Source organism: Mastigoproctus giganteus, chromosome 4 (genome assembly GCF_048544385.1).
Source record: "Mastigoproctus giganteus isolate SK-2022 chromosome 4, ASM4854438v1, whole genome shotgun sequence".
Classification (NCBI taxonomy): domain Eukaryota; kingdom Metazoa; phylum Arthropoda; class Arachnida; order Uropygi; family Thelyphonidae; genus Mastigoproctus; species Mastigoproctus giganteus.
In genome coordinates, this window is record NC_143578.1 from 160404160 (window position 1) to 160422986 (window position 18827).

At 36.8% G+C, this 18827-nt stretch overlaps 1 protein-coding gene across 1 annotated transcript in view; it reads left to right on the forward strand.

Moving 5' to 3' along the window:
• Window positions 1–18827, forward strand: part of LOC150087145 (formin-binding protein 1-like) — a 345740-nt gene that overhangs the window by 261019 nt on the left and 65894 nt on the right. Inside the window, exon 12 of the mRNA XM_090371850.1 lies at window positions 1955–2115. Within this exon, the coding sequence (XP_090227976.1) occupies window positions 1955–2115 (161 nt within the window). The remainder of the gene's footprint in view (window positions 1–1954; window positions 2116–18827) is intronic.

Consider the following 18827-nt stretch of genomic DNA (forward strand, 5'->3'; position numbering starts at 1 on the left):
CTAACAATGCCTCAATAGCATCAGCAAATATTCTTGCACTCTTTCGATTTTAGTGTATCCCATCTCTGTAGAAGCAGTCTCTCCTGTTTACAAGCACAGACCATGCTGAGAAAAATTCAACCCCATGAGCCCTGCACAATCTCTTCAAGGCCAAATTGATTGACCAAGCTCCCATCATATACTCCCTCCTCATGTCTGAGCAGGATTGCAGACACTTTCAAATTTAACCCTAATTCGCAACTTTTTTTCAACATTGATCTGTACTTGCCAAGTAAATCTGCAGAGCTCTTACATTTAGTGTCATTAGTGACATTTACAACAATATCATCTTTTGTGCCCTTAAAAGATATCTGCTCTATTTTTGCCCATGGCAGACATACCCTGGTCCTATTCCACCTATCCTTTTTGCACAAACTAGCTCCTGTGAATTCTGTGCATTCTGCCTGAAGATTGCTGCTGTGTTGCCAGGTGCACACGAGTGAGCTCTGACATTGAGTTGGGCAGCTGAAAGCTTGATGCCCCCCCCCCCATTTTAATTCCTTTGAGGGCATCTTGTCCGACTCTTCAGGCTCTCATAGGTGCTCATCAGAATACTGGGTTGGTGCCTAATGTTTACATTCTTTGCCAAGGATATCTCCCTAATATGCCTTTGCTTACTTAACCTCCTTTATAACTTGATTACTGGCTAGCTTCTATCTATCATATGCTTCTGTGTCACCTGGGTTTGGGTTTTTGGGTTTTTTTTTTAGGAGCATTAGCAACTAAGGCCATATTGCTCCGGTGCGGTGGTCATTCCCTGACCTTTCCGCATGCTTCGTATTTGGTGGTGACGGGCTCGAACCCCGGTCTAATCAAGAAGCATGTACTACGCACTGCTGCTCCTTCCCACCTGGCTACGGAGGCGCCCTTCTGTGTCACCTGACAATTTATGTGCGTTCCATGCATTTTTCTTCTCTGCCACTAGCCACATTAGTTAATCTGACATCCAGTTAGGCCTATACCTCGAGCAGTAATTCTTAGTTGGTATGTAAAGCCTAATAGATTCCTTGTTTAATTCCTTGAATGTTTCCCATATAGAATTTGCAGTTGGTAACATGACCAGTTGGTCCCACTGTATAGAATTTACAAACTGTCTGAAAATCGTTGGTCTGAGGTTGGCGTTAACTGACTCACCAGATGAAAGTTCTGAGCTACAAGAAAATAATGAAGAACATACTTTATTAGCTGATTTCATGCCAATTGTCGGTTCCCACAAGATTTGCATCAAAATGACATAAAATAATTGATTTAACATTTTTTCACAAATTGTTACAGATTTGTTGGAAAATGAAATTATGTGGTGAGACAGAATTCATATGCACCATGCTAGATATGGATGGATCTAAATATGAAGAAAAAGAAAAGATTGATTCAAAGCAAGGGTAAAAAATTTCTCATGCACCCACCTAAGATACTCTAGATACAAATTTAATTCATATTGAACGCCTGATTTCACAGTCAGTGATGTGATGTTTATTTAAAAATGAAAAGGTGGATGGGCTGTGCTGGAAAACATCACATTTCATCATGTGAAAAGATGAAAATTACTGATTTTATGTAATGAATGTACACATATATGTTTTTAGCAAAAATAGAATTCTTAGGAATGTATGCATACTTTTTTTTTTAATGATTCACTGCATTAACAGAATTTTCAGTTAAACTACCATTACCAGTCCCAGTCACATCAGACTTTTATTGTATATTTAGTGTAAATAGCTACAATTATAATAAAAAAAATTATTACTCTTTGTAAACAATTATCTCAATTATCACATTTAGAATTTTTAACTGGTATCTTAATCCTTTAGTATTCAGCTTTCTTCTGCATAAAAAGGATATGAATGCATTAATATCTTTTATATAATGGTGTGAATAGGGTCATTATTTTTTTCAATAGAACTTTTCTTTTTAGAGCTTCTTAAATGAAGCTGAAGGAAAGTTAAAAATGCAGGATTTCTGTGAAGAACATCGAAATAGCTTTTCTGATGAATCACTATCTAGAAGTGCTTCAGATTCAAGTGTTAGTAATCCTAACAATAACAAATCATTAGTATCTACTCTGCAGGAACACCAGTAAGTGAAATTTTTAAAACCTTGAAATTGTAAAAAAATTGATATATGTAAATTTTGACTCAAAATTACCACAAATTATTTTATTTATATTTTTTAATTCTACCACAGGAGGATTTTGAAATCCTGTTTTTGTCTCCTTCCTCCCTCCCTATTACCTTAAATTTTGGAAAAAAAGTGATATCCTTTAATGTGCCTTTCTATACTAGTACTCTCTAGATCAGTGTTCTCAACATGGGGTACACGTATCCCTTGAGGGTACGCTGTGAGAGCTCAAAAGTCACTAGATCTAGTAACCAAGTCGCTAAGTTGGCAACACTGCTACTGATTAATTTCTGAGAACTAAGTGATGAAGTGTGGCGCTGCAGTTCATGTCTGTACACGTTTGTCAATCCTCCCTCCCCTTCCCTACCTGAGAGCCAAACCTACCCGAACAGCTGATCTTCCACTCAAAACACATCCATTCTAAGTGAGTGAATGTGCCTTCTTACTGCTTTGTGTATTTGTTGTGATTTATTTCACTTGCTGTGCTTAAAATTATTTTTAGTCTTCAGTTTACTGTGATGTTTCCTACCTACTTTCATTCTTATTTTGGTGACAAAATATATTTACCTCCTTTTGTAATGTAGAAAATGTGATCAAGTGTTGTAATGATATTATTCCAGGCTATTCTATTTTTTCAATGATGCCATATTTGGCAGGAAATTTATAAAAGAAGCTGTCAGACATTGTATATTATATCATGTGAAACTTAATTTTATTCTCATGTTTCTGTGGAAAAGAAAACACTCAAAGACCCTGTTTTTACATTGGCTTGTTTATTTATTGTACTTTCTTTCTGAATTTTTTTAAAAATAACTATAATTATGAATATACTGTATTTCTATATTTACTGCAGTACTGTAAAAATAAAACATTCCTGAACTTGGGGGGGGGGGGGACATATTCGTACACCGAGTTTGCTTTGCATCAGCAATACACCCTTGTGTAGGAATGGACTGGTGTGTTGCTGGTGAAAGCTCAAAGTTAGGAATGACTGATATAAGATTGTCATTTGTTTTTGAATCTGCAAGGAAGATTGGGTTGGCATTGTGATCTTTCTGACTTTTAATCATTCGGAATGATTGAGTATCACAGACTATTTAACCAGGTGGGAAAAAAAAAACCTGAATCCAAATCTCTTTGAAGGTTTGGAAATGCTGTTGTCAGCAAATTCTAGATGAAAGGGATATTGTTATAAACAAAACTTTTAATTCACCATTTTTGAGTGTATAACAGTGTCTTTCATATTATAATCAGTTGATGTCTAATAGAAAATACAAAGAGAAATAGCCTAGGTACGTTAATGTTTTAAAGGGCACTATACTAGTAAACAGTTTTATAGCTGTATTTTAAAATACAATGCTTATTTTGTCAGTGAAATTTAATTTCTGGTGCAGGTTGGACTTTACAAACCCCCTCTGCTTTTTCCGATAAATCCTTGTTTTTTGTGATGAACTCCTTCTGCTTACAGTTGTCCCACCACTAGCGTTTTGAAAATCAGAAGTTGGTAGCTATGCCATCATCTGACAACCCATGAAATTAAGAATAATAAAGAATTACAGACTTTTTCTAATTGTGGAATATGTCAGTTCCAATGAGGAATGATCCTATTGGATGACAATATGTAAGGTCGTTCTTAGTAAAAGAATGATCCTACAGTGTAAAACATTAATGCAACTGAGAAACCATTAGAATGCTTAATAGTCAGAGATTTATAGACTTTGTTTTGCACTTCTTTCATCTATAAGAGGGTATTGAGAAACCTGTTTGCAACAAATGCTTAAACCGTTTAAGAAAACATGTTCTAGTTACCCCCATATTGTATTAAGCACACCTAATTTTAAAACTTTCTTCAAAACACAGTCTATCTCTTCCCTTTGCTAAATGCTTACATTCTACTGAAAATTCTAAAGCAAAGTGTCTCAGTTTCATTTATTTTTCTCACTTGGTATACTCCTGTATAAGTATAAAGCTTGCATTTCTCTGTAATCTTTTGATTTCATACATTGGCAGATGACAGCTTCCACAAACTACCGGTTTTGGTTGCCAATATGTTTTGTGCATTTCAGCTGTTTATTATTCACATTTATTTGGTGAATTTTCTTTAAAATTAACTTTTTTCACCTCTTTACATTCTTTTATGAATATCTTTTTTAATATGGCATTAAAGGTGTAAAAAAGTGATCTTATTTTTTTCATTAGCAAATAAATCAACATATAAATCCCATCGGCTTCTCATGCCTTAAGCATACTACTTTCATTTTGATTTTGCCCCTTTTGTTCTTTAAGTAATTTTTTTTTTTTTTTTTTGGATATTTTAAATGTCAGATATTTCTATTATCCCTGTCTTAATTGACTTATTTACACTTTTCAAGGTGCAAGCTATGAAATAGGCACTCAGAAAATCACCACATAAAGCAACTTGGACTCAATCATAAATATTTTTAGTTTTATGCAACTAAAAATACTGTTATATCTAATTGCCATTTACCAAAGCTATTTTGTAGTGGGTCAGTTCCTTCTGGTGTTCAGTTGATCTCTTGTTAGCAAGTCTAAAGTTGTTAATCTGTGTTCGTGTTTCCCTCCTTTTTTGTTAACTTACTGATGAAGTAAGAAAGAATTATTCTTGTGAAACATCTACTGTTGTTAATGATTTATTGCAATTGATTACATGGCTTGCAATCACCAAGTTTAGAGTGCTGTAATTTCTCACAGATTTTTTTTTCTTCTTACATTTAGAATAGTAAATAAAAAAGAACAGAACAGTTCCACTATTCTACATAAAATTATATCATAAATATGGATATTTTGTCAATGGTAACAGTGAAACACAATCTAACAAAATAGTTCAAAAATGTGCTTTGTGTATCCTTAACTGTGAAAATCATTTCTATTATTACGCTGAATTATTTTTAAAGCTACGTCTCAATAATGAAAGCAAGCCTAAAACTAGAAAACTTAAATATAAAACTGCTAGAAAGGAAATGTTCCAATATAAATTTTCCTGTAAAATAAAAGGACAAAAAGAAACATTTAGAATTTATACTATGAACATGGTTACAAATAAATTGGCATACCTAGAAAGGGTGGATAGATATCTTTAAAAATTTGCCCAAACATTCATATATAAATACAATTATACCTAAAAGCTCCCAAGTTATCAACCAGTAATTTTGTTTGTGTGGCTGGTGTTAGTGCTAATTATAAACATGTGAGTGATATATGGAAGAAGAAGTGGTATGCAGCTGAGAGAGAGGGACACTTTTTGCACATATTCAGAGATATTATATGTGAGAAAAATCAAGTGGGAATGAATTACTGGTTGTTCAAAGTTTCACGGTCAGCACAGTAAATTGCTGCTCATGTAGTCTGTTCTAAAATTTTCAGCATGGTCTACAGGTCATTCAGGAAAAATGTGCAATATAGGGCAGTATGTTGTGTTTGCAATTCTGCTCAGACACAAGGAATTATACAATGAGAGCCTCATGGTGATAATTTTTTCCAGTATGGTCTGGCTTAGTTGGTAGAAGGAATTTGTTTTTAGTAAAGATTGAATTCATTTGAACAGAGATAATATATGGAAACATTTAGGACCTTTGTTAATGTCACATATTGCTAAGTGGCATGAACAAAGGTTACACTTGCACACTCATTGAAAGTACTTGTATGCAACTCCAAAAACTCAGGAATAGCCTAAAGTGGTGGGAGGGAGGGGCGATTAAAAGTCATATAGATAATTTAATAGACCTTTGCACGTGGAAAGAAAAATGTAATTATTCATATATAATGATGAGACCACACTTGGAATTATTGTATATCTGGAGACTGCTTTTAAAAAAAGATCAAAATGATAAGAAGGTTCAAAGAAGGGTGCCCAAATTGGTAAGGAGTGCTAAACATTTTCCATATAAGGAATGGCTTAGAAGATATGGTTGCAAAGCTTGGCTACTCAATATTTCAGGGAAACAGATCTGATTTAAGTCTACAAGGCCCTGAAGACAGCCAGTAAAATTAGCATTAGCAAAGGCACATGATGCAAGAAAGCAAGGTTATATAGCATCAGCCAGGGGAAAAAAAAAAACCCTTATTTTACCCATCTACTCGCTCCAAATGTTTGTCTACTTCTGCCTTGAATCTATTTAAGCTATCAACTTCTACAATGACATATAGAAGTTTGTTCCAGAAATCAACCACCCACTGGCTAAAGGCAAACTTCCGCATATTTATCCTACAAATATCTTTCTTCAATTTGAATTTATGCCCTCTCAGGTGATTATTCTGAGCAAGAGGAAGAATCCCATCAGCACTGAGCATGCTCAAACCATTCAAAGCTTTATACACCTCAATCAGATCACCTCACAGTTGCCCATTCTCCAGACACTGTAATTTGCAAAATTTAAGCCTTTCTTCGTAAGAGCAACCCTTTGTTCCATTCACTAATCTTGTTGCTCGTTCCAACAGCTCTACATCCTTCTTAAAATGTAAGAAGACCTGTATGCAGTACTCAAGGCGTGGCTTGACCATTGCCTTATACAAGGGGATAATCACCTCCTTATCCCTGCTAGAAAAATTCCTGTATATCATTGACATGACACCATGAGCTAATCTTGCAGACTGTCTGCACTGCTCAGAAAACTTCATATCTGCCTGCACAATTACTCCCCAGGTAGTTTTCACTCTCTACCTCTGTCAGTGTAGTACTACACAGTTGATATGTTACTCTGGGGTTAGTGCTTCCCATATGCAGTACTTTACATTTGTGAATGTTAAACTTCAGTTTCAGTTGCGACCTCTCAACCCATCTGCACAACTTTTCTAGATCCTGTTGCAGCGGCGTCTCCGTAGCCAGGTGGGAAGGAGCAGCAGTGCGTACCACACGCTTCTTGATTAGACCGGGGTTCGAGCCCGTCACCACCAAATATGGAGGATGCGGAAAGGTCAAGGAATGACCACCGCATATTCCGGAGCAATATGGCCTTAGTTGCTAATGCTCCTAAAAACCAAAAAACAACAACAACCTGTTGCAGCAGTGTACTGTCATTAGCGTCATTAACAACCCTGCCGCCCTTCGTATCATCTGCAAACTTGGACATTAAGCCTGATATACCATCATCAGTATCATTAATGAATACAGAAAACAACAATGGACCCAACACTGAACCCTGTAGGACTCTATAAATAACATTAATCCACGAAGAACAGTGTCCATTGATTACCACTCTGTCTTCTCCCACTCAACCATCCCTCTATCCATAGCAGCAATTTGCCTCCAGTGCCACACTGTTCCAATTTGTGCAGCAGTCTTCTATGTTCAACAGTATCAAAAGCCTTTCTAAGATCCAAATATATGATTTAAAAATTATTTTTTGCATCCAGTTCCTTTGTGACTACATCATAGTATCCAATCAAATTGGTCAGACAAGACAAATGAAGTCTTGTCTAGATAATCCTGCAATGCTTCTTTAACCAGTGCCTCCGTTAATTTCCCTGGAACAGACGTTAAACTAACAGGTCTGTATTTACTTCTGTCTCCCTTTGAACCTCCTTTGTGGATCAAAGTGTGGATCATGGGTACCTCCTGTGAGTCCAGGGAAGCTCTTATAATTATGGCTAAGGGTTTGCTTACTTCCTTTGCTGCCTCTAATATAACTGGATAGATTCCATCCACCCCAGGTGCCTTTCTTATGTTTATCTTCAACAATTTCTCCTCCACTTTACTCTCAGTTATTACAAGATTATCTAGCTTACTGCCCGAGTTTAATACTCCTCATATGTGAATGTAGATTCAAAATATTCATTTAGTTTGTTAGCTACCTGAGCAGGATTATCAACAGTTGAACCATCGCTATCAAGTGGACCAATCTGATTCATCCCCTTACTCCTAGAGTTTACATAAGTAAAGAAATCTTTGCTGTTTTTCTTTCCCTCCTTTGCCAAAGATTTCTCATAATCTGCCTTTGCCTGCTTAACCTTCTTTGTAACTTGATTACAGACTAACTTATATGTATCATAGGCTTCTTGTGTCACCTGTTATTTTATATGTATCCCATGCATTTTTCTTCTCTGTCACATGTCTAATTAGTTCATCTAACATCCATTTAGGCCTAAATGAACAATATTTCTTAGTTGGTATGAAAAGCCCAGTAGCTTCCAGATAAATTCTTTGAATGCTTCCCATTTTGAATTTGCTGTTGGTAACATCTTCAGTTGGTCCCACCGTATAGAATTTAAATACTGTCTCAGATCACCATAGTCGTCTTTACGAAAGCAAAAATCCTTCCCTTTACCCTTGATGGTAGTTACCTCTTTAACAAATCCCACTTCCGCACACTGTGATCATTGCCATCTAGTGATTCCTTTATCTGCAGATTCTTAATGCATGAAGGATCGCTACTGATAATCAGATCAAAAGTATTACTCCCTCTAGTTGCCTTCTGAACATGCTGTAGAAAACAATCATCCAATAAATCCACACAAATCTTGCTAGTGTGTGAGTGACCAACCCACAAATTCAGTCAATATCTGGGAAATTAAAATTCCCAATTATAAGACACCTAATTTTTTATTACACTGTAGCTGTGATATTAATGGATTACTGAATATAATTATTTTTAACAATAATTTTAAGCTTCTGCACTGATTGTTTCTTATTTTTCTCCCCTAAAACCTCAATACAACCTTTGTTACTAGAGTTCGATATCACGAAATTTATATAAACAATACTTTTGCTCACAGTCATTTCAAAGAGATGAATTCTTGAATTCGTATCTCTCAATTTGTTTCACCTCATGAATTGTTGTTTGTTTCACAAGAGACAATGTTGATAAGCTGTTCTGAGGGTAGCAATGTTTCAAATGAGAGGGAAGATATAGCTTGGGGTACAAACCTAAATAGCTTCAAGGGGTGATGTCAGCATAGAAGGTTAGAAGATACTTAGTCTCAACTATGTCTACAGTAATGTCAGGAGGGTTGTCAATAAAAAGGTTGGATTAAACTCTTGGTTAGGACAACTAATGCTGTTATAATAGGGCTAACAGCAATATGGTGCTACCTGGAAATTTGTGAAGACAAGTTTTGTTACTGTATGTAAAACATATTTAGGAAAGACATGGAAGATAGAAGGGTTGGAGGGGGCCATGCTATCTATCAAAAGAAGACTGAGTGCGAAACGAGGTTTTGCTGATCCAAAGTTACGTACGTCTGCCAGCAGACAGTGTGTGGTATGAGTTAGTTGGAAGCGAAGGAACAATGGGAGTGGGAGTAACCTACGCACCAGAAGATTGTGAAGAATATGACGAGAGTCTTTACATGCAGATGGAATGGGCAAGCAAACATGAATGTCTTATTATGGGTGACTAATCTTCTCCAGATTGACTGAAATAAATGGGAGGGAAAGTAACCATGGAGAAAAACTTTTTTAAAAAACTAGATGATTATTATTTGTACCAGCATGTTAGAGAAAGTACTAGGGGCAAGAACATCCTTGATCTCATTACTACCAAATCAGATGACATCACAGGGCTTAAAATACAGGAACCATTGTCAGGATTGTGCAATTGTCAGCTGGAAGGCAAAGAGAGATATTGCAGTAGTTAAATGTAAAGGCACAGGTTTTAATTTCAGAAGAGAGTCCTTTGACAGTTTAAGGAGCTATATGGCATCTGTGAACTGGGCGGATTGCTGAGTGATGGCGAATACTTTTAAAGCAAAAATCAGAGAAGCCATGAATGCATACATGCCTTTAAGATATTGCAGGAGGAAAATGTCAAAATGGAGCTGGCTGGTCAAATACAGGAGAAAAAGATAGCATGGGTCAGTTACAGAGCAATGAAAAGTTTGTTTGTTTGTTTTGGTTTTTAGGAGCATTAGCAACTAAGGCCATATTGCTCCAGGATATGCGGTGGTCATTCCCTGACCTTTCCGCATCTTCCGTATTTGGTGGTGACAGGCTCGAACCCCGGTCTAATCAAGAAGCATGTGCTATGCACTGCAGCTCCTTCCCACCTGGCTACGTAGGCACCAACTCTCAATGAAAAGTACTGAAACCTAAAACAGGTACAAGATGTTTTGTAATAGTATCACAAATAAGGTCAAGGAGGCCAAGGCTGCATATGAGAAAGCATTGGCTAAGAGAGCAAAGAATTGGGACGAGGAATTTTTCTTGTGAATACAAGGAAGAAAAAATAGAATCAGGTTGGACCCTTATGCACTGGTGTAGGCAAGTCTTAATCAACCCAGATGATGTTGTGGATGAATTGAACAGGTACTTGCATCTGTCTTTACTGATGAAAGACCCGTTGTGCTGAGAAGAGGCTGTGCGAGTGAGGCTCAGCCATATAAAATTAGTGATCATCATAATTACAGATGATTGTTTATTAGAAAAACTTCTGAGCGTAAAGGCTTGAAAGGCTCCTGGAATTGATGGCATATACCCTGTAGTTTTGAAAGAGAGTGTGAGCAAGCATGTTGAACCATTGAGGTTAATTATGAGGGCATCTTTGGATTCTGGGAAGATTCCTCTGGATTGGAGAAGTGCCAATGTATTGCCAGTACATAAAAGGAGTTTGGTAAATAAATTTTATGAATTTGAGGTGTTTGTAAACACCAAAGGCAGATATTGTTGGGATATCAGAGACGTGGTATCATACAGACATAAGGAATGCAGAAATAGAATTTGGGGAGTACAATGTGTACAGGAAGGATAGACAGAGTAGGAAGGAGGTGTTATGCTATTAGTTAAGAAATACATAAAATCCAAGTAAGTACAGCCAGTCGACATGGCTGGACAGTGCAATGTCGAGTCAGTTTGGTGTGACATAAGCACTGAGAAAGCAAAATTGAGAGTAGAAGTGTGTTATAGGCCTGATGAGTATAATAAACAACTGTACAGAGAAATAGTGGGCCAGTAAATCAGAGTCTAGCTTTGCTTAGTGTACTTTCTAATTTATATAAGTTAGGTTTTTCAATTAGCGTTAATAGTAATGACTGTTGTTAGAAAGCAATAATTTAATTATCACTGGCAGTTTCAGAAATAGTTACATTTCTGCCCTCAGACTGGAGGATGTTTGGGATTGCAACCTGCCTTTACATCATTAACATAATCAAAGTGATATCACAACTACACATTAGAAACATGTGACTTAGAGCACTAAGAATTTAATATAAATGAAGTACGTTTTTAGGGATGTATGAATATCATACATCCATAAAAACACTACTATCACTCTTCGAATGAGGAGAGCACAAGTAGGAACTGTGTTATGTGATACTTCAAATGAACTTGTGACACGAAACTCAAAATGAACAACAACTGCTAGAAGACATACTAGTTGTAATACTGGTTGTAATACTAGTTGTAATATTTGACATACTAGTTGTAATTACAACATCCTGTTGTAATACTCCTGCATATTGCTCTTTCCTTCTGGCAATATGGTGAACCCTCTGAAGTGCCATACAGTTTTTTAATTGTCCATAGCATTTTGCTTTAAAATGCTATAAGAAGGTATAAACATGGATATAACCTTCCTTCCCTTTGATTTTTAGATTTTGGAGTGATAGAAGCTCAATTCTAGGAGTTTGTTTATTTCACAGAAATCATTTCTTTTGTAGGTGATGTTTGTTATTTCATATTTATCAAGAGCTTTGAAATAGAATGGCTACTCATCACAATTATGAAGAGTGGCATTCTACCTTTTAAGCACTTATCATTGCATTCTCACATCCCCCACAGATTTTTTAATTCAACATTGTATGTCCACTTTCCTTGCTGGCACAACAACTGCTTTTTTTTTATATAAAGTTTTTCATTCATTTTAATAGCAAAAGAAAGTGCTAAAAACAAAAAAGTTGAAAAACAAAAGTTGAAAGTGCTAAAAACAAAAAAAAGCAAATATGGTGCATTAAGTGTGTTTTCAACTTATAAATCATTGTTTCATGAACACTACAAAAAGTAAAAAAAAAAAACAGTGATACATACCAAATTCTGATGAAATATGAAAAACAGTCTTCAAAATCAGAATAATCACCTGAGTGGGCATAAATTCTAATTGAGGAAAGACAGTTGTAGGATAGATGTGCTGAAGTTTGCCTTTAGCCATCGGGTAGTTGATTGGTGGAACAGACTTCCATCTTTTGTTATGGTAATTGATAGCCTAAATAAATTTAAGGCTGAGCTGGACAGTTATTTGGAACGAATGGAGGGGTGAAATGAGAGTTGTTTTTTTTTTTTTTTTTTTTTTTTTTTGGCTGATGCTGCATAAGCTTCCTTTCTTGCATCGTATGCCTCTACTAATGCTAAATTTTGGTCCTAATTATAACACTTTTCCACTCTTTAGGATTAACTCCTAGAAAGTTCTATAATGGAAGTTTACTGTTTCATATATATATTTTTTTCTTCCCCTGCTTAGAATTAAAGAAATGAATTAACTAATAAACACAATAATAATAACCATGTAGTTTGAAAAAAAAAAAAAAAGCAAAACTAATAATAACAACAAACACATACTGTAGCAGCCTAAAGATAATTTGATATCTACTGTTAATATATTTCATTTCTACCAATCAAATTTGCTCCTAAATTAATACATTTTACAATTTAATGAAATAAAATAATATAGAGCTAGACATTGATTTTATTGAATTACACTTGTCTTTTGGCATCTCAGATAAAATGAATTCTTGTATTTCATGTCTTTCATTTTGTTATTTGAAACTATATGATGCCCATTCATTTTTTTTTTTTTTTTTTTTTTTAAATTGAGAAAAGGGGAGGGGAGGGGCATGTAATATTTTATTGCAAACATGAGACCTCATAATTTTGAAAGTTTTTTAAATTATTGTGTTTTCTGATAAAGGTAGTACTTAGAGAAATATGAAAAAAGGTGAGTGTTTCAAATATTTTAAACTTGTCTTTTATACCCAAAAACCAAGAAAAGTGTAACTATGATAATTTATGATTAAATTAAGTTTAAATACTTCTCTACTACAAAATGCAATTATTAGTGTTGATAGTATCAAACTCACTAATCAAACTGTATACAAAATAAAGAATACTACAAAGAAATCATCCATTCTATATAATTGAGCAGATTTCAGAAATGTCTTTGATATTTATGCATATAAAAGGTCCTTGAGGCTGTCATAGACATTCTCACAAATATGCCAGCTGTGCTTGCTTCCTGGGAGTATAAAACACTGATGGAAATGATATTCGGATGACACTCAAATCAAGCAGACCTAATTTCAGCAGAGTCCATATGGCCTGTGACAGCCAGATACTCTGCTTGCGCCCTCATGATGGTGGGACTGTTAGTAACCCTGGGTATAACCCCCATATACAATCCAGGTGTGAACCACATAAGCAGATGTTGAGGTGTAGTACCCACACTACACCACCATGGAGGAATGCCACCCCCCTCTGTTATCAGGCAATACTGGGTGGTAAATGACACATCAACCAGTGCAATACTACCTTTTGTTTATTGGAGACTTGAAGTGGTGGAACCCATGTTTAATCTCCAGAGCAAATCTCCGGCTAACTCTCTCCCATCAATCATCATGCAGTATAATTGATGTCTTTTGAGATTATGCTGGACATCATGGCAAGATCCAACCTTCCTTACATTTCGAGGATACAGCTCTAAAATGGTGTTCACAGGCCGGCCGCTAGATAGTCCTCCAGACCGACTCTATTGGTAACTCTCTAGAAGGCTTCTAGATCAACTAGTGTATAATCTTGCTGCCTATACTCTGCCATATATTGACTGGAGGGAGTTCAAGTACTGTGGATCGGGGGAGATTGTCGAGGCCACACTATGTCAAGGAGCTGGGTATATTCTTACCATGTGTATCCCATATCCAAAAATTTCATTACTCCATACAGCATGTCCCCCTCCCCATCTTTTCTTACTAGTGAATACACCATGAATTGTCAAATTAACAAAACAAAATTATCTGCAAAAATATCTAGATCTCCCAAACGCTTCCTCGTTCATTTCACGAATATACTCAATTCTAATCTCAGTAATGTTCATTTCCATTTTCACTTTGCCAAACCCGATGTACTTTTTCTGACATAATTTCAGGTATCGGTTGATTCAACTACTGCTCATCTCAGTTGTCCGAATTATTCACTGTATGATTCCTTTCGCTTCAAAGGTGGTGCTTGTGCATATGTCCATTCTGATATTCCCTGGCAAAGACTTGGTAATTTAGAATCTCAACTTTTCGATATTCTATTGCTTTAAAACTCTCTACCACACTGGCCCCTGGTGCCAAGCATTATAGTGATCAAGTGATTCCCTGAGTGATTTCTAGAGCGTTTTTCTCTAGGCTACAGTTTTATTCATTTATAAAAGTTTTCTTATGTTCCCATTAATTAATTGTAAACTTAGTATTATGAAGTGTAACTAAGTTACAGAAAATAAAACCACCTTTCCTTTTTTTCCATTAAACTAACTTACTAACTTTTACACCGATTGGTCATTCTAGCGGCACACTCCTGCCTCCCTCGTGGCTGTGCCGGTAACCTGGGAGAAGAAATTCACTTCCCTGGGGCTGAAAGGAGCAAAGATGGAAAACAGTACATTTCCATCTTTAGAGCCATCGAGCTCAAGACTAGCAAATGACATCAAAAATGACTGTTCTCAACCCAGGAGATTGAAAACAACCCCCAAGAGGAAATACCAGCATTCCTCATACTGTACTCTATCAGAGCAGCCTCTGAGTAAACTGACCACGCGTGCCAAACGATTATTAGTGTAACCAAGCGATTCCAAGCATTCTCTATATTGTGTGCGTAAAGCAAATAGTTTTCTTTAAATTTTAAATACGCTTTTCTTTATTTATTTATTTGTATTGCAAAACTTTTGCACTACAAGAAGTAGGCAGAGTTCCAGGAAGGAAATTCACCTTTCTGTTTCTTGTTAGTTTGGTAACCTGGAAACCTGGAAAGAAGGACTATCTTTCCAGGGCTAAAAGGAGCAAAATGATCTCCCCTACAGGACCTAGGGATCCTAATATGGCTACTCATGAGTTAGAAGACTAACTTATGCAGTGCTAAATGCCAAAAAATTGATACTGTTAAAAGAAGGGCTCCAATGCATCTTGTATTGCATTCTACCCAATAACAGTCTCTGGGTAGTCTTTCACCTTTTAAAATTCAGAAATACCTATAAAATCTAATAGGATCTCTGTAAGCAACCAAGCGTCTGAGATCTGGCGACTTACTCGTTGAGGTCTCAGACAAACGGCAATCACAACGGCTCCAAAAACTAACATCCTTTGGAGGATTATCTATGACTGTCTCCCCTCATGCTACTCTAAACACCTCCAGGTCTGTGATAGCTGAGTGGGATCTCATAAATCTCTCAGAAGAAGAGTTGAAAAATGAATTACAAGACCAGGGAATTGTGCGTGTAAAGCGCATATATACCAAATGAGACAATGCTCTAGTTCCAACTCGGAATATAATACTAACATTTGATAGCCCCAAACCTCCAACATCCATCAAAGCAGGCTATCTCAATTGTCAGATAAAATTGTACATTCCTAACACAACATGCTGTTTTAAATGCCAAAAATTTGAGCATTCCCAAAATGTGTGTAAAGGTTTAGCGACTTGTGCAAATTGCGGTTCACCCGAGCACAATCACTCTGACTGCAAAGCAGAGCAGCACAAATGCTCAGATTGTCATGGCCCACATACTGCCTACTCCAGAGATTGACCCCTATGGAAAAAAGAAAAACATCCAATGGTCAAAGCCGAAAAAAAAAACATCTCCTACCAAGAAGCTAAAAAAATCCGTACAGGCTCAATTTAACACTCAACCCAGCTTCGCTCAAGTAGCCCAAAAGCCAACTGCAGTAACCAGTACTGTGCAAAGAACAACGACTGGTATTCAAACTGAGGTAAAGTTTCTCCCAAACAGATCAATGTCAGATTGGGCTCGGTCAATTTTGGAAGCTGTGCCCTTTTCTAGTAAACCATCTAAGGCAAACAAGGATGTTAATACACCAATTCCTGTTCCACATACTACTAATAACCCACTGTACTAAAAAAGTGATGATACTACTAAAACTGATTTAGTAGAAATGGAAGGAAACACTGACTGTGAAGAACCCATTCTCGACCTCTTCCCAAAAAGAAAATCTGTTCATCATAAGCCAGCAGCCCCTCAGACAGAAAAATGGAGGACCACACTTCACCCATATAATGCCCAGTTTTCTTCAATGGAATTGTAGAGGGTAGTGCAGCAACGTTGATGACATTCAGGATCTCATTCTCCAGTTACCTTTTGCCTCCAAGTAACTAACTTAACCGCTTCTGTTACTACCTCATTTAAACATCATAATATCTACAGAAAAGATCGAGTTTCTCATGTAAGCAATTCGGCTCATGCAGAAGTTGTACTTGCAGTCAGTTCCAATATCCCTTCCCGACCATTAATGTTACAAACAAATCTAGAAGCAGTAGCTGCTCGAATATCCTTTCATTTTTCTTTTACTGTTGTATCCTTATATCTTCCCCCCAACCAAGACATTTCTTACTCTGATCTTGAAACTGTTGTATCTCAGCTCCTCTCCCCCTTTTGTATCATGGGAGATTTTAACGCACATAATCCTTTATGGGGTGATAAAATACACGATAAATGAGGAAAAATATTAGAAAAGCTTCTAGATAAATTTAATCTGACACTACTGAATACTGATTTACCCACTTATTTTCACCTACCTTCTGGGTTAAGCTCAGCAGTTGACCTCTCTATTTGCTGACCAGCCCTTTTTTCGCTGTTTGACTGGTCTGTTCATGATAGTCTACTGAGTAGTGACCACTATCCAATAGTCTGTCATATAGAATCAAATTCACCACCTTGTCATAATCAGACAGCCAAAGCTGATTGGGTAAAATATAGGCAGCTAGCAATCCTAGAAAAAGCAATTGTTTCAAATATGTCAATAAAGAATGCTGTTGATTATGTAACAAGAGTGTCCACAAGTCATAGAATAAGATCAAAACCCCTGGTGGAACAATGAATGCAACCAAGCCAAATGAAAGAAAAATAAAGCCTGGAATAAATTTCGCAAAACCCATACTGCTGCTGATCTAGTGCTCTTTAAGAAAGCAAGAGCCAATTCTAGACATATTCAGCAAGCAAGTAAAATAGAGTCATGGAACCACTTTGCTTCAACTATTACGCAGTCCACCAAAACACAAACCATCTGGAAAAATGTATAACAAATATCCTTTCCATCTATCAATGCTGAATGTAAATGGGAATGATGTTTCACTACCTCAAGGCATAGCTAACACTCTCGGAGAATCCTTTGCTCAAACTTCTAAATAGTTCTGCCGTATCCTCATACTCACCAAACTTTCAGAAATTAAAGTCCCTTGCTGAAAAGCAGACCCTAAATTTTAACACAGACCACCACCAGCCATACAACTGTCCCTTTACCATAATTGAACTGCAGCTTGCTCTTAACAGCTCAAAACCTAGTGCTGATGGAATTCACTATTTCATTTTAAAAGAGCTGAGCAAAAAGTCACTTCTTGTCTTACTCCAGCTATATATAATCGAGTTTTTACAGAAAATATTTTCCCTGATACCTGGTGACACTCGTATATCATAGCATTATTAAAACCTGGCAAGGACTCAATGAACCCACATCACTATCGGCCTCTTGCCCTCACCAGCTGTATAGGCAAAATAATGGAAAAAATGGTAAACTCTCGTCTTACCTGAGTGCTGAGCAAGTACAACCTTATCAATTCATTGCAGTGTGCATTTCATTCAGGTAGATCAACTTTAGAGCTCTTGATACAGTAAGGAAGGAACATTTGACTACAGTTTATTTAGGGAGACAGCTTTTGACTCAGCTTGGCGATATGGAATTCTCTGTGATCTATATACATTAGGCTTCGGGGGTAATATGCCAAGGTTTATGATTAAAGAGGCCTGTGTGCTCTGGATTCATTATTATTATTAAATTACAGTTGCTCAGAACTAAACGGATACAAAATATAGATTGTGACAAGTTTAATAATAGGAAATATACATATATTAGATTAGATACATACAAATAAAAGCTTTCGGTTGTTTAGTCAACCTTCTTCAGTTAAACTGACAGTTAGAATGGAGCATGAGGGCGTGTACTGCCAATCTTGTACATGAAGTGCGTGATTAATTGTTGGATGTTGAAGCCTGTGGCTGTGATGTATGTGGATGTGGCCAGCATTTGTCAATGGACAGGATTACTGTTTCGATGATAGGGTGGACTTGACGACCACTGTTCCTGTTCACTTAGGTATTGGAGCATTTGATGTTTAACAACTCCAACCAGGCGCGTCGCCGATAATGGCGGGACTTATCCACAATCACGACATCGCAGTGTGGGCCAATGTCGTGGTGGGTTGCCCAAATGTGTTCGGCAATAGCTGAGTGCTCCACATCCGCTAAGCGGATTGCTCTTGTTTGTTCGGAATGGCGTTTTTCGAGCCGTTTCCCAGTTTCCCCGGTGTAGCAGCTAGTGCAGTCACGGCAAGAGATGCGGTAGACCAATCCGCTTTGTAGTTGGGTGGGGATAGGTGTTTTTACCTTAGAGATGAGGGATCGTAATTTTCTGCCTGGGAGTAGTACGTATTTTATCCCATGTGATTTTAAGATTCTACA